This window comes from Passer domesticus, chromosome 8, assembly GCF_036417665.1.
Source record: "Passer domesticus isolate bPasDom1 chromosome 8, bPasDom1.hap1, whole genome shotgun sequence".
NCBI classification, from domain to species: Eukaryota; Metazoa; Chordata; class Aves; order Passeriformes; family Passeridae; genus Passer; species Passer domesticus.
Window position 1 is genome coordinate 42,750,687 of NC_087481.1, and position 27,986 is coordinate 42,778,672.

At 36.4% G+C, this 27,986-nt stretch overlaps 1 protein-coding gene across 1 annotated transcript; it reads right to left on the reverse strand.

Moving 5' to 3' along the window:
* Nucleotides 1-33: 33 nt before the first annotated feature.
* Nucleotides 34-27,986, reverse strand: PDE6C (phosphodiesterase 6C). The gene is made up of 22 exons (XM_064430876.1): nucleotides 27,507-27,986; nucleotides 19,147-19,299; nucleotides 18,951-19,040; nucleotides 18,579-18,719; nucleotides 18,013-18,087; nucleotides 17,860-17,924; nucleotides 17,687-17,753; nucleotides 16,914-16,961; nucleotides 16,559-16,708; nucleotides 15,736-15,879; nucleotides 15,583-15,651; nucleotides 13,279-13,425; nucleotides 12,795-12,902; nucleotides 12,579-12,688; nucleotides 10,443-10,530; nucleotides 8,955-9,055; nucleotides 7,729-7,836; nucleotides 7,093-7,156; nucleotides 6,260-6,334; nucleotides 6,032-6,115; nucleotides 5,012-5,165; nucleotides 34-2,251 (listed from the first exon to the last, which is right to left on the reverse strand). The coding sequence occupies exons 1-22, from the start codon at nucleotides 27,984-27,986 to the stop codon at nucleotides 2,184-2,186; spliced, it is 2,589 nt and encodes an 862-aa protein (XP_064286946.1). The 3' UTR covers nucleotides 34-2,183.

Genomic DNA, 27,986 nt, shown 5'->3' on the forward strand with positions numbered 1-27,986 from the left:
TAAACATTCATTCAGTTGTATTTCCAAAGAAACAGACTGGACATGTAAAGGTACCATGCCAATATTTTTTTCTGTCTGGTGAAAATTACTTTGGATACAAGGGTCAGACTTTTTAAAATTAAGTTTTCATGTTAATCTGAAGAAGTTAATGTTGTATAAAATAAATTTTTGATAAGTACTTCTCACTGTAGGTATAGAAAGTATTTCTAATAAGTATTTGATGTGGACACCGTAACAGCAGAGGTGGTTGTAGTGTATTTATGAACATTTCACATGCACTCATATGAATAAGTTGAGAACTCTATTTACAAGTATTACTTAACATAATTACATTTTAAACATTTTGTACTTACATAATAGATGTTCAAGGACATATTTAGGGCGTCCTTGAGTAAGAAATAAATGTATCCTTGCATGAAGGCTTCTTTAGGTAAGAAGGGGGATTTAAAGGTTAATTCTCTGTCATCTTGCAAGCTTGGCTGAGAGTCAAATCCAATCTGCAGCAATCTGCTTAAATGTGTGCAACTTGCCCAAAGGGGCTTTTGTCAACTGCGTTGCTATATTTGTTGCTTCAAGTATTGTATATTAAGTATATATTCTGAATAACTAGCTTCTCTTTGGGTCATTAACATACAGTTATAAAAAGTTACACTATACACATTAAATACATAATTTAATACAGTTTAAATAAAATTACATTATCAGACAACCTTGAAATGGTTTTCTTTAGCAGCGGCATTTAATACAGAAACGAAGGTTATACCCAGTTTTATGTCATAACTGTTTGCATTAAATATTTGGTTCATTTACAAGTCAGAATGTTGTAAGTGTTTGGAGTTTTTTTCTGGATTCCTTTAATTTCAAGTGATAAATGTACACAGTATCTCTGTTCAAAGACATTCTTAGAAAGGTTTATAAAGCCTGAATGACCAAATCACTCATTCTTCCTTCCATATGGATATGGAAGGTCCTTCAGAGGGAAAAAAACCATGGATCTGCTTTGCTCAAAGGAGCAGGAAATGTGGCAGGATTGAGTCTGACCTGAATTTCTCTATTGCAGGAGTTGCATTTGACATCCATCTCCTTAGATTTGAAACTGGTTCCAGTGAATACTCAGGTCTGTGTCTAACACAGTGGCCATTTGCCTTCCTCCATCCACAGGAGGAGCTGGCTTCCCAAGTGGAAGGAATGGAGTGGACTTGTTCCAAAGACTGGGGGGGAAGATCAGTGTTCATGAAGAGCTCATTTGTGTGCAGTCTGTCTACTTGGTTGTAGAAGCACAGGTAATAGGAATTTTGATGTGCTTTACTTCTACTTTGCTCTCCCTCAGAAGATTAAATTGATGCCAATTAATTTGTTTTCAAATGCTTTAATTTAGTGCATTTTGAAAGAGATGCACTGGGAGCATGTGCGCCTTTTAAAATGCCCTTGAAGGCAGATGCTGCTGTGGATATGCTGGTGTATCTTAGTAAACTTCTGCTTGTGTGTAAAGTATGATGTTTGTGGTTTGCTATTTTAGAATTTTACAATAAAAGCTGGTCAGTTTAGGAACTGTGGGGGAGCCATTTGCATATGATCAGAAGGCTACAATGGCTATAATTTACAGATTTATCATTGGTAATTTCGGAAAAAATACAGTGTACCATGGGCCTGCTTTCTATAGATAAGAGTAAGGGAATTGTGTTGTGCATTCCTAAAGTGAAAGAAATGTTTTACTCTAGGATTTATATAGTATTGAGAATAAAGGAAAATGACAGAATTACAGATTAAGGAAATACACATAATATAAAAATCTAAATATACAAGTTACAAATATTGCAATTTTTGGTTTGAATTTTACATCGTAGATTTCATTCAGTAATTTCATATAGCATCTGTCAAAACTATATTTTTTCTGGACTGTGTAGAAATTACATATTTTAATAAAAGTTCTGTATATAAATTGTGACATGAAAAAATACCTGGAGCACACAGGTAACTCATTTTGCACCATTATTTTTTCCAGTTTTTAATTGTAACCATTTTTTAATCCATTAAAAATTATTTCCAACAAATGGCAAGTGTTTAAGAGAATTAGGAGATTGATCTATACTATTCTATGCAAAGCAGAAATCCACTGGGGGTCATTGAAGTTCTTTCTAGATGTCTTTTCTTGTAGCAGGAACAGTGTCAGAGACAAATCATTACAAAACTACACATGTTTTGGATTTTGCTTCTTCACCACCACCTCCACCAGCTGCAGCAGCACTTTCTGTTAAGAAACAAGGAAGGGAAGTAAAATGAGTATTTTCTGTTAATTTTAGCCGCTCTAATTCCTTATTATGGAGTGCTGCTTTTATTTTATGCATATTTTGTATGTTTGGCTGTCTGAAATTTCACTGCTTGTCTGGGATATTGGAATAAGAAACAATGACACGTTATATATACATATGTGGATATAGTGTAGGAGTTGATAGCAACACTTGTCAAGGGACCAAACACACACTGAACCACTCTTACTGGAAAGTTTCAGTATTTAAAATATATGACTGTCCCACACATACAAAACTAAGGTATGCAAGCCATGCAAAAGAAAGAAACTCTTGAATCAATATAACTGTGAATCTATTTTTGAAGCAGATTATACAAAAACTTTTAATTTGACCTAACTGCATAAACCTTTTCCAACCCTGCATGAATCCCTTTGTAAATACTAATTAAGAGAGAGAGAGCCTTCTTATGTTTTTATTTACAGCTACTGATTCTGTTACTCTCTCTCAAATGATTCCACAGATGTTCATTGGTCATAGTTAAGATTCTTTCAATGTAATAAACTGCATTTCCAGATTCACTTAAGGTAAGATACCAATATTAGAATTAAAACTTACATTTGAAAGCTGTGGATCACCATGTACTTAGGTCATTTTCGACCCTTTCCACCTGCATTGAAACATGTCACATGATCAGTGTCCTACCCTCTGTAATTTGTGGATATAATCAACACTATGTTACTAACTATGTATTTGATTTTCTCAGTTTAATACTGTATTTTTCTTCAGTTCTGAACTTTCCACTGTAGTGGTTCAGCAAACATGTTTATTTTGTGTCTACTGAATGGCTAAGAATAGCCAGGTCAGTGTGTTCTAGAGAAACCACCATGGTTCAGCATGTATCAAATCTTTGTTTGTATGAACTGACTTAACAAATCCACATATTTACATGGCCTTCATTTGACAGGGTCAGATCTGTTCTTCACAAATGCCCATGGCCTCATTCCAGTGCATGTTTTTAAAGAATGCAGAATAATTCCCTTTTCTGTCGCCAGTTATATGCAAAGACCAGATCCATAGGTTCTGCAAATCAGTCTGTCCACACTTGCCTGTGTAAGGTTTCCTATTTTCCTTTAAGGAAAACATTTCTTAATTCAACGACTTAAGTGATTCGAAATACCAGTCATGTATGATGGTTCCAACTTCCAAGTGAGACTAGAAATAACTGACTCTTCCTAAATTGATTATTTAATTTCTATTTAAGAAGCTTATACTTAGGAGCATTGGATCTGACTTGGGTAACATTTTTTGGTGGTATTCTTTGCTGAGAAAGCAAATGTATAAGGAGATTTCAAATTGTGTAAGGAGGTCCCAGGTTTTGTTTTGCTGGTATTTCTGTAACGATCAGATTACAGATGGTTGTGTTCCAGTGTAAGGAAAAAGTACTTTTTTCATACTGACAACCAGCTAGTTCTCAGCAATAAATGAATCTTAAATAAAATTATATGTTTTCAAAAAAATGAAAGTGGAATTGAAAATAAATTTGGGAGCAAGTAGGAGGGTGGAATTTCTGTGAAAATGTGTGTAAGTAATATCACAGTGTGAGCTGACCAAAATATTTGACTCATTCTATTAAACTCTTTAAAAAATCTGCTTTGATTAAATCATCTAACTTGCAGTAATTCTAAAAACACTTTGCAACAAATTTTTGATTTTTTTTTTACATTTACTTTTATTGCAACCTAGTATCAATTTTGTAGGAGCCTATAACTATTTCACACACTGACAGTAACTTGATGGGTGGCCTTGAATAGCTTCTTTTGTGTGAAATGTGAAGAATACTCACCTATTTCCCACAGATACTGATTAACAAATAAATTATTCAATACTGTTTTATGTTTAAAAATGTGTGAAACACAGTAAACTAACTTTTCTTCTTCAAACTAGCTGACCATATATCACTGTTTTAATCACACTTTTTTTTTCATCTTTGAACCTTTTCAGTCATCTCAGTCGATTGGCAGAGCTGTAGACCTGCTGCTCCACATGCAATACAAAGAATAAAAGTAACTGACTCATTTCACTCTTACACTTGATGACCGGTTTCAAGTTCCTGTAAAATCAGATTCTCTTCTAGGTTATGCTATGCAGAACCATGCTTCCAGTTTTAGGATTTGGTCTGTCTTTGGAGGATTAATGTAGAAATTGTTATACAAGAGAGTGTATTTCAGCCAAGAAACTGGTGGCAGGGAACTAGAGCCAAAAGCTTTATCTTAAACTTGGAAGAGAAGTGGGGATTGTCACTGTTTTTTTTTTTGATGTTCCAAATGCATACTCTGTTCCCTTACGTTTTTCATTTTCAACTGAAAACAAAGCACCTGAATACATTTGGGGCTGATTGATGCCATTCAGAATTTTGATACGTGTCTTGTATTTCAGACAAGCAAGTGTTTAATTACATTCAATTTTAAGTCTTTAGGTAGAAGAAATGTTACATTCCCTTCACTTTTGTGGTGGTCATGTTATATAATTCTGCAGTTCAGAAAATGAGGTCAGTGTACTGGATTTGTGTAGTCTTTAAAGGTTACTTCTCTTTCAAGTAAAGATAAACCTAATTTGGCTAATTCAGAACTTGCATACCATTAGCATAAAGTTTAATATTGCACAACTGCACTGCCTGTGTGAATTTGAGAGAGAGAAAGAGAGAATATGTTGACTGCCATAAAAATATGTGTAAATGAAAACTTAAGAAGTTACTTAACCTTTTTGGGCAGCTGCTTCTTCTTCCTTTTTCTTTTGTTCCTCAATAGCTTTCATCTTCTCTTCATATTCATCAGCTCGTGTTTTCCATTCAACCCTGTTGTTTTGAAGACCATCAAACATAGGTGTAATTTCCTTGTGAAACCTTGAGAATTCCTGTACAAGCAATTGAAATTTGTAAATTAGAAATTTATAAGCACTGATTAATTGTTAAGTCTGAAATTGTGGAAATACTGTTGAGAAAACATTTAATTTTTCTATTACATCTAATTCCAAGGCATATTGTTGGAAATATTGTGTTGGGATAATAATGCCCTTTTGTGCACATAGTCTGTTAGGAAAATATTGTAATTATATGTTGCACATTTTAATGTCTTCCCTAATCCCACATATGATAGCCTGACTCATATAATACAATGGTGATACATGATATTTTATCATATGATTATCGGTATCAGGATACAATTAAAAAGTCTGTTATCCTGTAATATATTCCAAGCAGATGAGGATATTTCTGAAGGTGTTAAAAATCACATCACATTTTTGACTGGCATTTTTGGATAATATAAAAACTAGACAGCGATTAGGAATGTATACATTTCAGTGCCTTATAAAAGAAACAGCATATCTACATGCCCCAAATATTGCATATTCCTATTCCCTTTGCTGTGTTATTAACTGCTTTCTACAACTATCCATGTTGCTTGCGTATATTAAATGGGACTAGGAAGAATCAAGCTGGACTTTGTAACTCAGTCTTTCCAGGCAATAACAAATCCTCAGCACCCTGAAATTTCATTGGGGTCTTCTTCTTTTATAAATTTGCTTCACATCTCTTGAATTTATTCTATGGGAACAATTCTCTGATGTAAGAAAATACTGAAAAATTATGGTGGTTGTGATAGTGGTTCACCCTGTGACCAAGAGTATTGCTGCTGTCTAGAATTTTTTACTGCAACATCTTATCACCTTTTGTGCCATCAGAGCTGCTGGAACAGGAAAACAAAACCAGTTATTCTTACCTTGTACACGAATGTACACACAAAGTCTATGAAACCAACTTGGAGCTTAGGTAGTTCATCTCCTTTGTTCCTGTCCATCATAGGCTAGAACAAAAGAGCAGTAATTTAGAATACGTAGATATCAACCTTTTTGGTATAGTGATCTAATAAGCATGATGGTTCATTATTTAGTCAATGTTTTATTAATAGTTAATATTGCTTAACACAGTGAAATTATTTAGTACTTACAATAGGTTGTTGCTGTAGTACAGTTCGTTCCAGGTCGCCTTGCTCCCAGAATTCATTTGCGACCATGAGGGCAACCTGAAGAGTTCAGTGGAATTGTCAGCAGAAAAAAGTACATTTAAATAAATAAAATAAGGCTTTCCAAAAAATGTGAAAAAACCTACATACGCTGTCTGGTCTACTTAAGACTTTTCCCACAAAATTATCACTAGCAATATTTTGATGTATGCTGAGTAAATAACAGATTATTGACAACAGAAACAAGGCAATATTAGCAACATAAGAGTCTTGTAATACTTGTAGTATGTATAACTTAGAAGATCAAGTATTTGCAGTTCTACTTTGATTATGCTTTGTTAAAACTTATTCCTGTAAGGCTAAGTGATGAGCTTCAGCAGAATGGTCAATAAATACTGGAGTGCTTAATGTACCACTCTGTATTACAGTATTTTAGTGTTTAAGCTGCTTTGCAATGGCACCAAGACCTACAGAATAGACACAATTCAAACCATACTGTTGTTAAATCTGTGCCTTAAAACATAGCTGGAAAGTAGCAAACGTTGTCTAGCAAAGAAGTAATTGAGTGATATTTAAGGGTAGCCAGTTTTAGTGGAAGGACAAGTAGAGAAGGGTTGACAGCTGTAGAGTGATTGAGACATCATTGACCACCTACTCTCACAGTGACAGAAAGGTAGAGGTTCTTTTCTGGAAGCAACAGGTACTTAAATATGCATCAAGTAATAATAAGTTTGGTGTTTTTTTTTTAATTGATCATGCACCAAATAGACAATGAAACAGAGAGTAAATGCAGTATTTTCTACTTCAAAACTACCTACCTTACTCTGCACTTCCCAGGGCTTGGTTATTGCAGACAGGTCACATCCAGTCATCATCATAGCCCTTTGAAAACAAAAGCCAAAACAAGAGTATAGTTTTGGGTGTCAGAAAGGTGGTACTAGACTCTTTTCAGTGCTGCCCAACAACAAAGTGAGGAGCAATAGCAATAAACTAAAACACAAAAAGTTCCACCTCCATGTAAGGAAGAACAAATGTCCATTAAGGGTGGAAGAGCATGGGAACAGGCTGCCCAGGGATGTTGTGAAGTCTGTCTGGAGACATTCAAAACCTGCCTGGACCAGTTCCTGTGTAATCTGCTCTAGGTCACCCTGCCTTGGGAGAGGGGTTGGACAGGATGATCTCCAGAGGTCCCTACCAACCCTAACTATCCAGTGCTAGGATGATTATAAAAAAATAAAAGGGCTAGGTTTTAAGGAATTTAAGATGCCAAATTAATTAATATTTTGCACATTTTAAGAAGATTATAGGCATCAGTTTCTAAATTACAATCATGGTTGTGCTCATCACTGGACAATAAGAGTAAGTCTAAATTTGCATGTTTAGGGAGCTCAAATTCTTTTAAAATCTAGTCCTAGATAATTGATTGAATAAGGAGTAAAATATTAACCACCTACATGATGACTTCTTTTTTCGTTGGGTCAATGGATATATACTTAATTGCCTGCTCTTCTGTTTCCATTTTTTCAATTGCATCCACAATCTTTTGAAACATAGTTCTTTTCCTGTTAAAATAAACCAATAAAGCATATATTACTGAATGTGAGTTCCTGCATTAAAAATAAAATATAAAATCATATTAGTGATATTTGTGCTTTTCCTAAGTACCATCCTAGTCATAGTAGTATCAAAGTAATACTTCCCTGCTGTTGAATGCAAACTTTTTAGGTAACCTAGACACTTCGATTTTCTTACATACCACTGGCATATGAAATAATATGTCAGAGTTCCTTACAAAGAAACAACCAATTTCCCACCTCTTCAGATTAAACTCTTTGGGGTGACATTCTCATTTTTTAGCATTACATGTTTGTTACTTCCTGTAACATACTGAATTGGGAAAAGTGAAGCAAATACTAATAGATGCTCTGCCACTCCCTCCCATCAAAAATCCTAAGAGTTACTAAGACCCGACTGAAAAGAACTATCAAAAACATAAGCCTGTCTTGCTATTGCTTCTAAATCTTCTACTTTGTGCTTTGAATTAATGAAATAATGTAACTACTCTTCTCTAAATCTTAATAACTGCTATTAAACAATTTCCTGAATTTTTACCTGTCTTCTGACTTTAAATTGTCCCAGTCATAAAACAAAAGTCTCCACATGTCTTTAAAGAATATACCCATTATTAAAGCACATTGATTCACTAAAGAATAGAATTGATTGTTTGAAATTTGGAATCTTTGGCATATTTAGCACTGGGATCAGTGGATGTCTGACAGGTTTTTTTTCATTTTCAGCATGCTCCTGCTTACTCTGAGTATCTGTTGTATGGTATGTTAAATGTCACACATGCGCACAACCTTACGATTAGGCTACTGAATCCACACTTCTGGAATATAGTGCTTGCTGTGACTAAAAGTATGTTGGAATCACCTATTAAATGTATTAACCTACTAAGTATTATATGCATTCATGCTTTCTCTAATTTGAAATCTTATAATCAAACTAAGAATGTCTTGGTTTTTGCAAGAATTAGACTCAACGACAATGTTAAATAGAGCTCTGGTGTCTGCATATAAACATCTTTGTATGCTGCATATAAACAACTAAAAACTACAGTTATACATTCAGTAGGACTGACTTTTTTTCAGTAGGAAATTATACAGAATTTAGTACTTACTTGAAATACAAAGCCAAGTCAGTTGCTATTATTGCAACTTCAAATAAGTGCAGAACGGTTTCATACTGGCGCTTATTTAGGTTCTGGAAGATGTTTAAACTCTGCAAGGTGGAAAGTTTAGGATTTCAATTCCTTTTATAACACTGTCTTTGGTTTGTACTATACAGATTGTCTCACAGAACAGGGTAACAAAATTGGCCAACTGCAGCCCTTAAATTAAAATAATGATAAAATTAAAAATTCACATTCCATTAACCTAATTTTCCTGACTTTTTAAATCTTTCCAGTTCCCCTTTTCTTCCTGTTAAACTGGGTTGGCACAATTGCCTGCAGCAGTGTGTGGGACCTACCATGGTACAATGTCCTTTTCCTCAGGCAAAGGGAATGAGACCATCATACAGCATTTTTCTAAGTGTCTTGGTTTTGTTTCCTTCTTTAACAGAGATACCAGGCCTGCATGAGCCAGGGCACAGTGATGCTGCTGGTGAGAGCCTGCCGAGGTCCTGCCAGCTGCTCTGCCCCAGAGCAGGAGTCAGTCCCTGCCATCTCACATTTGACAAAGTGCATCGCCATCAATAAAAGGAAAGGTTTGTTTGTTTCCATATCATAAACCTTCTAGGTTTTTATTAATATAGTGCTACTGCTTAGCGTAAGGATTTATTCCGTGGCCTCATGAAGTCAGGCAACAGCATCACCACAGGGATTAGAAGTGGATAATGAGGGTGAAGTGGGTGCCTGCCCTTCTGCGGCAAACAAGGGATGGAGAGGTGCAATGTGCATGCCCTGCTGTTAAGCCACCCTCCAAAATACACGGCAGAGAGTATAAATAGTGTGCTGTGCAGCAGCCGGGCCAGAGCCTGACGCGCTGAGGGCAGGGTGGCCGGCGCCCAGCGGAGGAGCAGGGCCTGAGGGGCAGCTGAGCCGGGGCATGCGGCAGGAGCGTCACCCCGGCTGCTGGGAAGGGCAGCTGGGGACGGCTGCCCCATGCGGGGACATCGGTAACGGAGCTGCGGCAGGGCCGGCCATTCCCGGCCTGCTAACCAGCCGGGCTGAGGGGCAGGTCCTGGCCTGAGGGCAAGGACCGACATCTTTTGTTACTCAGCTGCCAGAGCCTGCAGCTCAATTCAGACCGCATAAACCAGGCACAGCCGCTTCGTGACAAGATTTTGTGTGTATATATATATATATATATATAACGTTTTATGCTTTGGTTTCAATATTAGCTGTTTTGTGCAAACAGAAAAAACCTGAAGAGTGTGAGCGAGGCCCCGAGGAGAAGCTTTTCTATCTGAGGTGAATCTGTCCCAGACAGAATCACTGATGTTTCTCTAAAAGTGGAAAATGCATAAGAATTTGGCTTAAACTTCTGAATTTTAGCATTTCTTATGTGGACCTAGAGAAATTCATGAGACCCAGTGAAATTTGGAACATTGTAACCTAATTGCATCTTCAGTGTTGATTGGTGTGAGCAGAAGGTCCATGACATACCTCATCTTGCAGCAGGGTTTTACTGTACTCTAGGTGATGCCTTTCCAAAATGGAAGAGCCGTGAAGTTTTGCCAGGGGAGCAGCTGACCTGTGGAAAAATAAGCAATTATCTAGAGTATTATATATATGTAATTTTTAAGCAATAATTTGTATTCAGGTTTCATATTATTGATATGATAGTGTAATCTGTATAAATTAGCTATTGGTATGATGCAGAGAAAAAAGCCTAACTTGCTTCACTTTATGTTTGTGGCTGAGTAATGATGGAACTTGGAGAACAATGGGTGTTCAGTGCCCACTAAAGTCAAAGTCATTGTTAGATGCCTCAAAACTCAAAAACTTCAGTATTTAAAATATGCCTTCATTTTGTCCTGCATGTTCATTGTGCTGTTTATTTAATCTATGCTCCTTTTAGATACCTTAAAAGTAGCCTTTATCCCTCTTTTAGTGTTTATTCTCTGCTGCATGGCTTTTGAACTCTTGTACATCTGTAATGACCCGGCTGTGTGCCCTAGGATTCTAGTTAACTGTAACTTAACTCTGAAGTAACAGAATGTGCTGGTTTTGCATCACACAATATAATGGAGTTTAATTCCTCTAATGCTCTTGGGTACTTCACTCCCCCAGAATTCCCTTTTTATGCACAGCAAAAGTCCTGATAGCTCCGGTTTGTTTTGTTTTACCTCAGGTCTCAAAGTGTTCCCCTGACATTGGACTAAGCTTCAAGAAGAGGAAATTCTGCATCAGATAATGGTTGTGAGACAAAGGGAGGAGCATCCTACTTGCATGGGCTCCAGGTAGTTCTACATGTTTGGAAGTGTATTTTGCTCCTTTTTCCCTTGGATTATAGCTCTGTTTCCCAGGTAACCCAAGGTGGATTGCTACATGGCACCCCTATTTTCTGATGTGATTAGGGCTGTTGTGGTAAAGCCTGATGGGTTCTATAAATAGCTTTACTGCATATGACCTCATGTAGAGGGCTTTCATCCAGGGAAGACCACAGTGGAAAGATTTAAACCCAACCCGCCACAACCCCCCTTAAACTTGTTTGGATGAGAGGCAGTCCATTGAATAGGAATCAGCATCTGTCGTTCTCCTTCCTACGTCACCTGGAGAATCCCTGGGAATAATCAGAAAATCCCTTTGCGTCACTGCTCCAGCACACAGCCTGAAAGGCTGAAATGTGAGCAGTGGATTCAGGGTCAGAGGGGTTGGATCAATCACTCTGGAGATACAGCTGGTGGAAACCAGCCAGAAAATGGTAATCTTCTGATGCACATAACATTCTGAGAAATGTGTTCTCTGGCTAGCACATGGATACCAACCCACACAGATGACATAAAATACAAAATGGTAGGATGTTTACTCCTCAGGAGAAGAGTGGCTCTCACCATGATACAGAATGTTTTAATACAAGGGAAAATTTAAAAGAATTAATATTTTTTCCACAACAAACAAGGTGAAAATCTCAAATAAATCCTTTAGACTATTTTCTCAGAACATATTACAGCATGAATTGCAAAGCTTGAATCTTATGATGTGTAACTTCTGGGCCTGTGGACCCAGCAGTAGAACTCAAGCTTGTTGACTCAGACTTTTGTATAACATAGGAGATTACACCTCAGGAAAGGACCTATATCAAGAAACTGAGTGTGGGGAAGAACAACTAAACTAGTTAAATCAGAGAGTGGAAAACAGAGCAAAAAGTTCTGTCTCACTCTAAACTGTCCCTTGTCTATATCAGATCTTGGATCACTTTCCAGAAAAGTGCTTGTGCCCTGTCTTGAAAAAGTAATCCAATTATGAATTTTAATTTACTTTACTAATTTATTTGTGTCCTCATGCACATGAGGCTCTGTCTGCTGCAATCCAAGCATTGCTAGAGTTTTAAAAAGCTAGAGTCTTAAAAATGGATTGTGGCTTCAGGAGGTCCTTCTAAGGTTTTGCCTTTGCATTTTGTCTTGGTGTTTCAGCTGCCTGAAGTGCTCTGGTGCAGAAGTCTTCTATAGCATAATTATTTATTCATGCCAGATGAGTATGGAATAGATACCTTATGTTTTTGCAAGTTTTGACATTTTAAAATTTGTTTTCCACTAAAGGGAGTGCATATCCATGTATTTGATCACTTATACTTACTTCATTTGATACAGGTTATTGGTCCCTCTGTGATCAATGTCATGGCAGAAAGCAGCAGCAACCATGGCAAAGGCTTCTAAATCAGTATAGTACTTCTTTATTTTTCCTGTCTGTAGAAGAAAACAGATAACTCTGAGCATGTGTCTTCCTGAATTTTCCATTTGGAGTTGAAAGAATACCAGTTAATGAATTTAGGGATAATATTAGCAACATTACCATCAGCAGAGTAAACATTGTTTGTCCCACATTGAATCCGTGTCTCCAGTTATGGTAAGTGATATCCCGATAACCTTTCCTGACTGTGTACATCCATCTTGTAAGGACCTGTTGGGAGCAAAAGGGAACAGACAGCTGTTAACTGAAACAGAACAAAGGAATTCCCATTAAATAACTAGAATATACTATGAAATTACTTAATTTTGCAAGTTCTTTGAAAACAAATGTTTTTCATTGAATTAAACAGGGAAACAGCAAATTTTTCTTACATTGATGCATGTGGATTTAATTCTTTACCTATCTTACACAGTTCAGGATTAATGTGATGTTTTTCTGACAAATATGTAAATGTTGCATTGAAAATGGAAGATTGTTAATCATACCATTAATATTTTAGTATTGCCTACTTCTAGATTAAAGCATGAAAAACCATCTGTTTTTCTTCTATTTAAAAATAAATATAAACAAGAAAAATAAACCAGACCTCAGCTGGGACTTTGAATTTTTCAACAACATTTATCTCAAAGAACAGTCGTATTCCACAAGTTATCAGGCCATGCTCTGTAACAGGGAAGTCACTGAAGCGGAATTCATACAGTTCTAAATCTTTTGGATCAGGTAATTCTTCTTTCTGTTAGGAAATATCAGAAATAAGAGATTTTCTGTCAAGAACAAAATTGGAAAAACTTTTTAAATTTACTTCAGTGGAAATACTGTTCAAGGACAGTATGCTTACTATGTCTTCAAAGGTCTCAGGTGTCAGTATGAACCAATGTGTATTAAATTATTAAATACAATCATGATACTGCTGGCTTTCTTCTCAAAATAAATAGATAAAAGCCTTGAGCAATTCCTACTCTGAATTCCAACAAAATGTATTGTAACCATCTCAACACTTCCTTGGTTTAGAAATCTTGGTCCTTGGAAATTCTCTTCCCTGGTATAAAATCCTATGATTCTCCCACTTTTAGCCTGATCTCAAGGCTACATTCATCTTTTTCTCAACCAAATTAAATTGCCTATTTTGTATATATGATACAGATTCACACTGAATAGCCTAACTGGTAATAGTACTATTAGTGAACTGTTGTCTAACACTCTTCATCTCTCTCAAAGCCTAGGGAGAGCAGCATCATATTTTAAAGAATGTGTTCCAATCCAAACAGGAATTCTTCAAGGGAGTCTGATGCAACACAAAAAATAGCTTATATTGCCACAATTTCTCCCTTTCTTTCTATTAGTCTATAAAGGATCTTCACTTTATAGAGAAAGAAAAAAGACGACTGAATATATGCATGTATTTCAACAAATAAGGCTGATTATCCCTTTCCTTCTCCCTGGGCTTTTCCCTTATATCTACGCAGATCTGAGATCAAGGACAAAAAAACACAGACCGGTGTTGTTTAAGACCCATTACTTGGTGAATCATCAGATCTAGAAACACCTGCTTTATCCTATTAGTTATCTGGGATTCCAGGTCTTATAATAGGATAAAGCACTTGCATGTAGCCTCGGCAGTGCAGAAGATATTAGACCTTTGAATTTGTGACTCCACAATGTTGAAAGAACAAAATGGTTTTTGTAGATTTAAAAATTTATACCAGTATTATTATGCTTTTAAATTTAGAGCCTGTATCATAATAATCAGATTTTGCTCTACCCATGGAGAAATTTTATAACGTCTATTATTTTTTAAGATCTTCATGCTGCTAAATTAAATTTCCTTTAAAAGGCATGTGAAGATACACACTGTCTGTTGGTGTTTTTTTATTTCATCACTTGCAAGCTGTGTGAGCATCTGTTGTGTAGAAGCAAGTAAAACATTAACAAAAATGCATTCCAGCATGCACATAGACATAACTAAAAAGAGTTTAATGAGATCTTTTCCCTGTGGCTATGTGTACATTAGCAAATGTGGTATAGTAGGAAGAAATATGTGAAGTAGTTGGTACTGGAAGTACCAGACAACAACAGTACCAAATTTGTGTGTATTCTGATCTTTTTTCTTCAACCTAGCTCTGTTTTGATCCATTAACAGTGGACATTCATTCAGTGTTTTCATTCAGAGCACGTCTTTGCTGTGAATTTGAGTTTTTTTCAGATAAAGTAGGCCAATTCATATGTTCCAGGACTGTTGAAGTGCACTAAATGGACAAAAATAGGAGCTTTCTTCCAAAGACAATGCCTTTTAGATTGAGATACTAAGGCAGCCAGAGGACTGCTTACTACAAACTCATTTTTGTTTTAGTAGTAGCAGAGTAGTAGAGCAGAGCACTCATTAGGTCAAATATGTTTTGTCACTGTGGAGTCACAGGTCACTGTCTTTAGACTTCTCTGCCAGGAAAAAATAATCTGAAAGTAAGTTTGTTCCACTGGACATTCCTATGTTCTCTTGCCTACAATGAAAGTGGCAGTATCCCTTTCTTTTATTTTCAGAATTAAATAAATTAAATGCATTTATAGATCCAGCATTTTCCCTATGAATACTTTAAGAAATTTAACACTTTAAATGTGAATTAATATAAAAATGTCTATGTAACTGTGACTGTCCAAGTGTCTTGATGTACATTTGGGACAGAATGCTTCCCCGTGGGTAGCAGTGGAGGCTGCACAAAAGAGAGAAGGGGTTGAGGATGTGTTACTAAATCAAATCCATCTAGCCTGAGGAACTCATAGCTAACATTGATTGTATTAATCAGGATTTCAGCATACACAACCTTTTCTATGATGAGGACACATTACTCTCTGATATAAATACACCACCTGAATTTTCAGTTTAATGACTTACCAAAATCCTGATGAGATCCTTTTGGTCACATTCTTCTAAACTTTTTGCATTCAATTTCTCCTTGTATTTCTAAAAATGAAAAAGAGTAAGAAAATACAGGTTTTGTGTAGTAAGTTTCCTATTTTAATTTTGTAGCTGTGGAAAGAAACTTACCAGGATAGATTCAACTTCAGCAGGGGTGGCCTTTGTCTGGTACATAAGCATTTCCTGAGCAATGTCTTTCCTGTTTTCAAGTTTGTTCATTTTGTCGTAAGTGTCTGTATTTAAAACAGACCACCCCAGGAACTGTGTGAGAGTCTGCAACAAAGCCAAGTAAAGCAGAGATGATGCCATGACAACAGAATGAAGCTGAAATTTTGAACTTAGTTCCCTTAAAGTCCCATTTCTGTTAGTGTCCTTTGAAAAGCAAGGTGCCACTCTACTTGTTATAGGCCTTTATCTTCCTTCAGCCAGTTCTGTTAGCACTCACAGCGTCTAATGACATCTGGCACATTAAGTAATTAATATTCCCATTTTATATGCAGGACTTTGAGGCTTATGAAGCTTAAGTCAAGTGGGTGGACTTGGCTACACTGTGTAGCATCTTATCTTGCCTGAGTGCATGTGATTATGAATGCTCTGTGAACTCCCATGGTCACAGGCTTGGCAGCCATTGGCAAGCAGCACACCATACCTGCTTACCCACTGCTACTTAGGAGATGCTGGCCATCATTAGAAAGTGAAAGGATTAAAAGCAAAATTATAAGCAACTTTTGTTTATTGCTGGAATGTAAATGATCACTCAAAAATTTTCAGTTTTATAAAGGGAGGTAAAATCTGAGATTCTTAAGAAACTGCATTTGAAGAAGATAGACACTTGGCTAGATGCTACTATGGCCTATTTGAAAAATTTTTTACATATAAAAATTAATTTTTACTGCAATATTTTTTTAAACATCACATAGCTTCTCAAATCCTCTAATCCTATTAAGCTTACTTCAGTGATCTGTTCATCATACTCGTCAAAAGGTTTTCCATCTTTCCTGTTGTAAAATGTTGCAACTCCCACAATTTCTTCTTTTTTGTTGACAATAGGCAATGACAAAACGTTTTTGATAACCCATCCTGATTCATCCACTGGTCCTTTCTGTAGGAAAACCAAAAACCAGGAAATGTGTATTTCTTTGAAAGTAATAATATAACTATGGACAAAAGCAATGTAACAAAATTTTCTTTTTTGTGCATCACAATCAAATGAGAAATTCTTTGTACAATCAATGTATAACCAATTAGTGGCAAGCACTAGAATATTTTTCTACAAAATTTATAATTATTAACATTACTGAATTTACCTGAAATGTGAAGTATTCATCTGCTGGTGCATTCATCATGTTACAAATCTGCAGCATAAAGAAAGTGACACATTGGTGAAATGGAATATAATGTGCATCAAAACTTGGTCTAATATTTTTTAAAGGAATATTTTTTTTCTAAGCTAATGATAGTGAGCATCCTAGCTAGCTACAGAAACTAAAACTGTTTCTCTTAAATAAGATGTGGTTATTCTAACAGACATAATTTTGGAATGTTTGTAGCAAAGTCCCTCAGTGTCTCACAGTGCAAAAGCATAATGCTTAAGAAAATAACTTCCAGTTCAAAATGGCATGGGGGTTTCCAGAAAGAAGTGTTTGAGTACTAAGGGCTCTATTAAAAATGCTACAGGATTACTCATAGGTGTTATACATCCTGCTTTGAATTACGTACAACTATGCAAGAAGATATAGGAAATTAAGAAAATTGTAAAACCTTGCATGTGATGATTTTCTTACTTTGACATTTTTTGTGACATTTAGCACACCTGGAAAGTGACATCAGACATACATGTTATTCCTCTGATGTCACCACAATCTGAGGGAAATTATCCTGCTGTTTTCACCATTTGTGCTGAGGCCTTGCCTCCACCCAAAATACTGATGCAAATGATTTCACTGGTAACCAGAGGCACTGGAAGCATCATGGTATTTTTGTAGAGAATTTTGGTCATGGGGAGGTTTGGGGTTTTTTTGTTCAATCAGAACAACTGCATGATTTAAAATGCTAGTTTTTAGTTTTGTTATGAACTTACAAGACCATTTTCAGCCACATATGTTGGCAATCCACTGACAAGACACCAGTGATCTGCTGGAGGTGACCTTTTGAGAGACAATGAAATTAATTTATTTCTACAATGTAGGCATGCTCTTCTATCCCAGCAATGTCTAACTACCACACATTCACCATCTGCCAGTGAATACTCACGGAATGACTTTGATTTCTTCTTGTCCATGTAACAGATAGTCAATAATCTTATAAAAGTTGACTTCCTAAATAAAAATACAAAAACATCTAGGTGACTTGTAGAACTTCAATATCAAACTTAAGATTCATAAAAAGAAAAATTAATATTCTCACTCGTCCATCCGGTGTCTTGGGGCCTTTGTAAGGCTCTGCCTCCCCCAGCCGGATTGGCCACTCGTCATAGAACTCCTGAGAAAATGATACACAGGGAAAAAGGAAAAAACAAGTCAGTTCTGTGTTCAAAGGTAACATCACATCTGTGAATTACAGTTTGATTTTTATTTCTGCTTCGTTTTCTATGGTCATATTTCAGATAGTATTTAGAAAACATTGGTAATTATATTCCAGACAAAAAATGTTTGCCAGCAAATTGCAGGCTAATCTTATCCCTAAATAGTTGTACAGCTTAATTGTCTTTTTAGCAGATATTTCTAAAGCAATAATCAGACCTGCACATCTACCCTTTCTTGCATGGAATTATGAATATGAAAAATTATTTCAGAATTGGCCTTTATGTTTTTTTTGGTTGTATCCTTTGCCATATTTATATTTTGCATGTAATCTTTGTAACATTGTTAGATTTTAAATAAATTATCCCAAGGAGTTAGAAAGCATGGGAAGTTTGTGTCTTGGAGACTTCCCATTAGGAGTTTCTAGCAAGTAGGAAAAATAGTCCTTACCTTCTCTTTAGTCATGTCCAGCAGACCAACAGAGTATCTTTCACAATTCAAGTACATTCGAATAGTATAGAGTGCTTTATGAAACTGTCGTTCTATATCTGTTAGCTCTTCAAATACTTTGTTGGCAGACCACAAAAGCACCTATTTACCACAAAAGGGAAAGAAGATAATCTTCAGAACAGTAAGAAAACATAAACATATGAATCCTAGGCATTCGAGAATGAAATTATAGGGTATATCACTGTTAACAAATTTAAAAAAGAATAAATAGATCGTATCCTTACTTCAATAAGATTGCAAGAATATAAAATCGTGGGAATGATCATTGTTTCAGAGAAAAATGAAGTATTTTATTAAAAAATGCTTCTATACCTGGCTTTTTCGTGATTCGATATTGTGGAGATATGACGTATGATTATTTCTTATCATCAAAGATATAAAGTTGAGGTATTTTTTAAATACCTAAAAATGACAAAGATCAAAAATAAAACAAATGTATTAAATCAAGATATACAATCACTCAAACTACTTGTTGAACTAAAAGCTGTATTATTGTGTGACATTTTACCTCTTCATCCTCTTTTGAGAACTCAGGGGCATTTATTTTGTTGAGTGCCATCACAACAGCAAGCACCTCTTTACCCTGTGTAATTGCAGTTGCCAGCATATTGACTGTTTTATAACCAGTTTTTTTGTCCATGAAGTCAGAAAAATGGTTGTTCTGAAAGAGAAGGGAGAAAAATCACGAGTTAAATCCACAACAATTACCATGCCAAGAGCAAATGATCATTTTATTTGGTAACTGATGTTTGCAATGCTGTGAGCACTGTTTCACAGTACAGTAGGTTTATACTTGAAAAAACCCACTATCATTACTTAACTTGATCTTGCAGAGTTATAGGTACAAGCTTTACCAAGGCATTGGTTATGAAGACAGCTTCTGGAACCAAGTTTTGTGCAGGTCTTTATTATAATGCTGAGGAATTAAAAATATGAGAAATATATGATCTTGTGACTACCTGGGAATCTAATATATATGGCTTGCATTTTAGAGAATTACTTCATAACTATGTTAATATTTATTTTTATTTAATTATTTCAGTAAATAAAATTCATTTTGCATTTCCCTCATACAATATTTAAAAGTACCTCCTGTCCTATATAAAATACTTATGGCAGAGAAGCATCCCCAGTAGTATTCACCTAGATAACCTGTTTCTTATTCCTTCCTGTCGGACACACTCCCATCCCTGTTGCTCCAGGCTCTCTGGGTGAAAGGAGAGGGTGTAGGTATAGGATATAGAACTAGAGCTGCTTTTGTTGAGTGTGTGATCTAGTGGGAATAAGGCTATGTGTCTAATGACTCTATTTGTACATTTTCATCCTCAAAACAAAATGCTGAGGAGAGTTTAGCTAAAGCAATTATTTTAATTTTTTTAATGTAAAAATATTGAGAAGCTAGTTTATGCTTCATGGATAACTGTTTTATTTCCTCATATCCAAAAATTCTTGGTGTTTTTGTCAAAGGCCTTAGTGTTCTCTTTAATTTAATTAAAAAGGGATTTAAACATTTTCAGGGAAATCTGTTTGTCAAGGGTTTTTACGTTTTGTTATGTTATTAAGAAAATACATCTGAATGAGGTGAGTTATGAGTTGGAGGTTTGAAATCTGTTGATATATGCATATTGAAATGCCATGGTTCTACTAAGCAGCTAAAATAGCCAGACTCTGTCTTCACAGAGCCTTTTCCATCCCCTCACATTTCACTGCTAACATGTCAGTACTCAAACTTCCTCAGAGATGAGCACTCAACAGACTCATAGTGCATGTCAATGCTCAGAGCTGGCAGACACTGCTGCTATCCATTACTGCCTCAGCTTAGGCAGCTGGCCTCTGCGTGGTGCATCCCAAGGGGTCTTCCTTGCTGATAGGCTGGAGAATGTTGCAGGGTGCCATATAATGGAACTTCAGCTTTCATAGATTATACATAAAGCTGTTTAAAGAAAACCCCAAACAAATAAGCATTTTCTAGGTTATAAAATCAAGCATGACAATGCTTGGAATTGGCAGTACTAAAAATGTTTGTATTATTTTTTCGATTTTTCTTCTTAATTTCCTTTTGCCCTTCTTCCCTCTAGAAATTGTTTCTAGTATGAGTTGAGTTTATAGCATATACAACTCTAAGAAGAAAGACAGAATTTTATTATGTCATCAAAATATTAGGGTTTGGGCTTTTTCCTTGTTTTTCATAGTCTTTAGGCAGTCCATCTTTTATGTTTGCATTTTATATTTCCTTCTAGGGCTGCATTTCAGTGAAAAAATTAAATGTCTGGAAGTAACTCTTGAATATTGTACTTATGCCCTGGGCTTTCTTACAGAGAATTTATTCCCTTAAGGACAGTCTGTGTCCTCCCCATAAACCTCATTCAATGTATCAGGCTCTATTTAGGTCTCTGGAATGTGTAGCCACTTTTGAATATATTGTCCATGTGAAAATGAGACGCTTTCTCTGTGTCCAACAAACTCCCTGAGTTGTTATTTTCTCTTTTTCTCAGAGAAAGGAGCATCTCCTGTAACAGACATCCAGAGAAAATGCCAGACAATCTGTTTCTTCTGTGTGAGAATCAAATACTCTTCTGTAGCCTGCTAAACAACCATATTATTACATGGAAATATTCTGTTTCTGTGGGATGTATTATCTACCAACACAACCGTTCTGGACTTGGGTGTGGTATTGAGCTTTGGGTTTTCCACTTCTGCTTGTTTTAGCCATTGAAATCCCAGTGAATTAGACAGGTAACTTGACCCTGTTTTGAAGTCCCTCTGTGTCACTAAGAGCATCCAGCATTCCTGGTGAGGCCCAGGTTCCTGGGTTTAGGGTAATGTATTCTGCTGTGAAGGAATAAATAAACATTTCAGATGTTCCTGGATTTCTGGACATTTCAAAGGGATCTGTAGACACTAAATTAGCTAAATCAGCAGGATTCAGCTGCTGTGTCTTACTATCTTTAATAACGCCAGAATGAAGGTACAAGCAGTGGTAATCAGAAGTGTTCAGAAGAAGCATTTTGGTCATGCAATTTTTGCAAAGGATAGAAACATTTTAATACAAGTCTCCGTTAATAAACAGAAAGTTTAGTAACCACAAGCCATCCTGTGCCTAGATAGTGTGAAGCAGAAAGATAAAAATACCTTCTAATGAATTGGCAGCATTCCCACAGCACATACAAAGTCTCCTGTCTCCCATGATTTGTATATTCGAGCAAAACATTGTGCTTAGATTTAGGCTTTTCACTGCTGGATATTTTATATAGGAGTTTTGGAGCCTTTCTAGGAGTTTTGAAGCCTTTATTTCCAAGAGAGTAAAAATATTTTCTCTTGGGAGCATAAGCGCTTTCTTTTTTCCAAAGAAAACCACTCTTCACAATATCTAAGAAATCATGTTCATAGACGGATAAGCAAGAAATGTGGTCTGCAGTACCAGAGCCAGAAGAACATCTTGGTGCTTCCATGACTACATGAATTTGGACACTTAGTCTACTTGAGCCTGATCTTATGAATAAAACTATCTTTTAGAGCACTGTGTTGAACATTCAGCTCTCAATTAAATTACAAAACAGGCTTTAAAAGAGAAATCTTGGAAAGAAAATCTGCTGCTAATTCCCTAACTGTAGTACATTTGCAGGCATTTCCTACTAGCTCCATTTAATCTTGAGATTCCAAGCCATTTACTCTACAATGATCAATTCTTTAAATAGGTCCTCAGAAATGCAACATATCCTGGATTTGCAGGAAGGCAGCACCAGAGCCTAGCTAGCACGACCAGCTATCACAGCCCTTTTGGTGGAGGAATGTTTCCTAATACCCAGTCTGAACATCTCCTGGCACAACTTGAGGCCACTTCCTGTTATCCTATTATTTGTTAGTTGGGAGAAGAGGCTGACCCCCACCTTTCAGGGATTTGTAGACATTGATAAGGCCCCTCTAAGCCTGCTTTTCTCCAGGCTCAACACCCCCAGCTATTTCAGCCACTCCTCACAGGACCTGCATTCCAGATCCTCTGTCAGCTTTGTCACCTTACTCTGGAGATGCTCCAGCACCTCAATATGTCTCTTGTAGTGAGGTGCCCACAACTGGACACAGGATTCAACGTGTAGCCTCACCAGTGCTTGGTACAGGGCAGCAATCTCTGCCCCAGTCCTGCTGGCCACACAGTTTCTGATCCAAGCCAGGAAGCCCTTGGCCTTCTTGCCCACCTGGGCACTGCTGCCTGGTGTTCAGCTGCTGCTGCTCAGCACCCCCAGGTCCTTTTCCAGCAGGCACCTTTCCAGCCACTCCTCCCTGCGTTGCTGCCTGCAGCTGAAGTGAGCCCACACACAAGGGATAAGACTTAATCCTGCAGGTGAGCAGATAGGGCCAAGACAGTATATCCCTGTTTTCCTCCACCTCTTTCCCCTTGTAAAGCACAGAGGAAGAAAGGGTTACTGTGACCCCTTGCAGTTACAACTATTTTGCTCCTATTGGATCATTATGTTGGACAGATGAGCTCAGTCTGCACATATTTTTTTGCATCATCTCCACGTTTCTGGTTTTCTTTCTGGCAATTCTACAGTATTTTCTTCTCTTCCTGATCTTTTGTTCTTCCACTGATGGTCTTGCATAGGTTCAAATTTCTCAAAACTTTAACCACTTGATAGGTGGTATTAATGTACTATAATGCTTCATCTCCTACTTAGCCTAATTTCAACTCACATATGTTTTTTTTCATAATGATATAACTATGAATAGAAAATAAAAAGCCCATACTACCATCTACTTGGCCCTTTCTTAGGCCACATTCCAAAAATTATGTATTGTCAGGAATGTAAATTTCATTTTAAGATGTAACTTACTAGCATTACACAACAAATTGACTTTGTTATTGTCAACATGACTGGAGTTATGTCACTGAAATGCCTGCTTGTTATTTGCCATATATAGTGGCTATTTTGCAACTTCTTGAAATTTGATTTGTATTATATTAAGTGCTTTTTCACATGAAACAAGAAAATTACATAAAAGGGAGCTTTTAATTTTTAATGTACTTTTTTTCTTCAGTTTTGGAAACTTTCCTGTTAGAATAATAAATAAAGGAAAGAATTGGTTGGGGTTTTCTTCTGGAAGAAACAATGAATAGGAATTCATTCCTGTATTGAAATATTTTCTGATAAATTGACTAAATCTACATTATAGTAGATTGGAATATGTTTCCATTTTTCCAGTTAATATTTGTTGAGTATGAGTTTCTAATAATCTGATGTTGATTTTCAAGATAAGATTAAATGGAGGAGCAGACATTTACAGTGCATATTCTTGCCATGCAAAAAGCTACCTCAGACAGCCTGGACTCTGGGGACCAGAACATCCACATTAATCTGAAACTCCTGTCAGTTCAGACAGGCCTGGAATTAAAGTCTCTCCCACTCCTGGGTTAAAGTGTAGAGCTGCTGTTCTGAAGCTGGATCAGCTTACAAAGGGATGATACCAGTGCTTGCAATTTGAAGACGTGTTTAAGTTGATCTGTACCATAGGCTGCCAGTGGTTAAATTGGGTGCCACAACAATCACTCCTCTGGCTGCCTAATTTGAGTTGGAATCTCCCATGGTCTCTTGTTTCTTCACTTCACTAGGGGTTGTGAATTCCAGTGCAAGACCACTAAAAATGAGGGCTAGTTATTTCAGCATCAAAATATTTCAGCCCCTTTATGGATCTAATCCAAAAGCCTTCACTTCTTTTGAAGCATTTTCGCACCATTTTTATAATTTTGTACTCAGCTGAAATAAATAACATTATTTCTTGAGTTTCCAGTCCTTAATTAAATCCTTGTTTTCAAATACCTTTGAATTGAAAGGAATAGTGCAATAATTTAAATAGGATATGGATTAGACCAAATATATAAAGACTTTATTATGGGTTCCTACAAGCTGAGAATGTGAGATTTTGATTCCCCAAAGAAGACATACTCCTTGTAGAAGTATTTTTTAGTTCTTAGTTTTATTTGGAAATAATGACTTGGAGAAAAATGTATGGTAATTGTACTCTCCTTTCTAAGGTTGTCTGTGTTATCAGTTACTGTTGAAAGAATATTAATGGACATACCCAATTTTTGTAGCCTATTATTTTACTTTGTAATATTTGAGGCACATAATCTGCTATACACTGTGAATAATGTGAGACAAATTATTAGGATAATGGTCCTGCCTGGCCTCCTGTTTCTCACAACTATTAAATCCTGGATTAAACACTATTATCTCTTACAGTCAACAGGTCCATAATCTTGTGGGGAGGAGACTGACTACTAAGTTAATTATCGAAGGTCTGTATCTTTTCCTCCGCTTTTCTTTTCTGGAGCATTAGTCAGGATGAGGAGCTTCCTCACGTTTATTGGTACCTTTCCAGTTAGAAGGAGATAATCCCCTAAAGAATTGGTTACCAGGCACTAAAAGTGGAGTCATTTATTTTGCAATGATTTATTGCTGTTGTGATCTTTTATTGCATTTACTTTTGTTATAAAGGGGTAATGCTTGAAGCATGAAAATGTCACATCATGCGTTTGCCAATGTTGTCATGTACTTAAGACTTAAAAAACATTATGCTGTTTGGATATGGACTGTGTCAACAGTAAAAAGTGGATAGAAATAACATTTTTAGAGTTCTATAGCCAACTAGAAATAATCATTGTGCATTTTGTATTCTGACAAGGAACTAGGGGAAAAATTCTTCTCTGGCTTAATTCTTCCTGTCACTTTTTGTTCATAATTTGGGTAGCAGACAATCTTGTTTGACTGAAGCGTATATGTAGAACTGAAGAATAATTACCCTTTCTAAAATGTGATAAAGACTTCAGTGGCTGCATATTTCTGCTGCTATGGACTAATTATATGCTTTAAACATTAGTGACTCAAGCTGCAGTTCTGGGTTTGCTATGGAGATAAAGATTCTGGTGACATAATTGGGATCTCTGCTTGTGTGAGGAGTATGAACTTGGACATTGACTTTTTGTACACAAAGAATGAAAATCCTGACATTTTTGAGATCTTTAGGGTTGTTTTTAAATATCAAACCTTGGTTCCAAGGAAGTCTCTGGGAGTTTTGCAATTATGTAATAAACTGTCAATATTCTGATGATATGTAGTTACCAAATTTAGATGAATGGCACCATAGTTGAATTGCATTTTTAAATATGTGCCTAATGGCATAGACCTCAGTAATCCTAAGAGAGTAAATGGGTGTCTAAGTAAAGACTACCTTAGAATGATTGAATAATAACAGATACTCAGCTGACATAAATCAATTTCTGAGCACAAAACACCTAGCAGGATTGGATGGACAGAAAAGTTCTCTTACTTAAGCGTGTATAAATAACACTTGTCACAAAATTTTGAACAAATCCTATTGCAAACACAGAAATATTTGTTTAGCCCTGCTCTGGGCACCTCTGACATAATGATATTAAGAAGCAGTGCAGTGTCTGATAGGAGGCACATCTTCCCTGATCCTCCTGATCTTTTCTCATGTAATCAGTCTTATGAACTTGGACGGATCATCCTCCAATCTCCCCACGTGGTGGTAAGAGGCAATAAATCAGACACTTCTTGTCAGAACAGCAGCCATTGAAGAAAGGATATTAGTGGTCTGTTGAAAATGAACTGAGGGTTTTCTCAAATCAGTCAGTCTTCTGTTAGCCCCTGTGATTCCTACTTACATCTGAGGCAGTTTACTGTATATTGGAATATTTTCCTATATATAAATATTAATATGTTTCTGAGCTTTAAAAGTAGTCCTTTAAAACTTTTAGCATGATAAAATGTATTAATTTTTGTTTACCTCCTGCAAAACACAGTTAATTGCAGTGTATACATACTTTGATTATTTACATGGAGCTTAGGACACTGTAGTGGTTTCTATCTCTGAAATATTCTGGAATTTTAAGTTGACTGTATAGGAAATATTGACAATCCAGACTGCCATCTTGATAATTATCTTAGTATCATTTGATTATATGATTTTCAACATAGGACTAAAGAGAAATGAAGATGCCAGCATTTTGATGATGCAAGGTTAGTTATTTTTAAGGAAATTTTAAAATTCAAAGCATGTTTGAAATGCATGTCCCCGGGTATTTCAGAGCAGTTGCTAAAGCAGACATATGTGTGTTTCACTTTTGTTAGGTTACTCACAATTTTAGTTAATGTTTGTAATAAATAATTATAATAAAGATTTAAATTAAATGAATAAATAAGGTAATAAATAAACTCTTATCAGCACCTTAAAGAAAGAAGGTGATTCAGCACAGATTCAACAGGAACTTCAAAAATGTCAGAACAGCTCTGACTCAATAACTTTCTTCTATAGATGGTTTTGAACAAAAGCCCTGGATACAGACATACTCAAAATCAAACCTATTTTAAATCAAACACTGACATAAAGCAGAGCAGATATGTTGACATCATCTTCCTCTGTCCTCATTCACTTACTAATAAGGACACATCTTCATTACAAAAGCTGCAAATTGAATGATTCAGAGATGCATGCATGGCAGCATGAAATGATATCAGAGAACACTTGCAAGCCCATATTTGAAAACAGAATACAAGCCTGCCTTGTTCAGCAGAAACTCAGGTATTTAATGGTCTCTATTAATCTAATATTCTCCTCCACTATTGTAGTCACTGACATTACAACTACTACAAGGACACTGAAAACACCGAACTAGGCTACCTTATTCTATTGGATTTTAAGCCATCTCTGCTGATGCTTTTCTCATGGTTTTGGTCTGGATTTCTGTCTCTGAGATTTTTCTAAAGAACAACTTTTTACCTCAAGCCCTGGGCAGGAATCTGCGTAAACAAATGCACAAAACCCCATTCCCCAAGAAAAGTCACTTACCTTTGTCACATCAGGTATATTAAAAAACTTCTTGGTATGAGCAACCCATCCCACTATCCCAATGTCCAGAGGAAAAACAGTCTCATTTTCTGGTTTCACCAAATTCTCCTCATATTTGGAAGTTGGAGTGATATCAAGAATCCTGGAGGCTACCTCTGGAGTACCATTTCGGGAACGACACATGAACAGACTACACCGATCAGCTGCCAGCAGCTGTGCCAGCCTCTGCAGGGCCTTGTGCACTATCTTTTCCATAACACATGCCTCATCCTGAATTTCTGTTATCAACTCAAAAATTATGTTACATTCCTCCAGACGGGACATGTCTTTGAAGCTGACTCCTTCCTTCACATCTCCAGGGTTCACGTTAAAGATACTTCCCACCACTTCAGGTCTCATTTTTCGGTCGAAATACTCCTTGGCAAACTGGGGATTGTTCTCCAAGTATTTTTCAACGGCATCTTTATTTACCTCACCCAT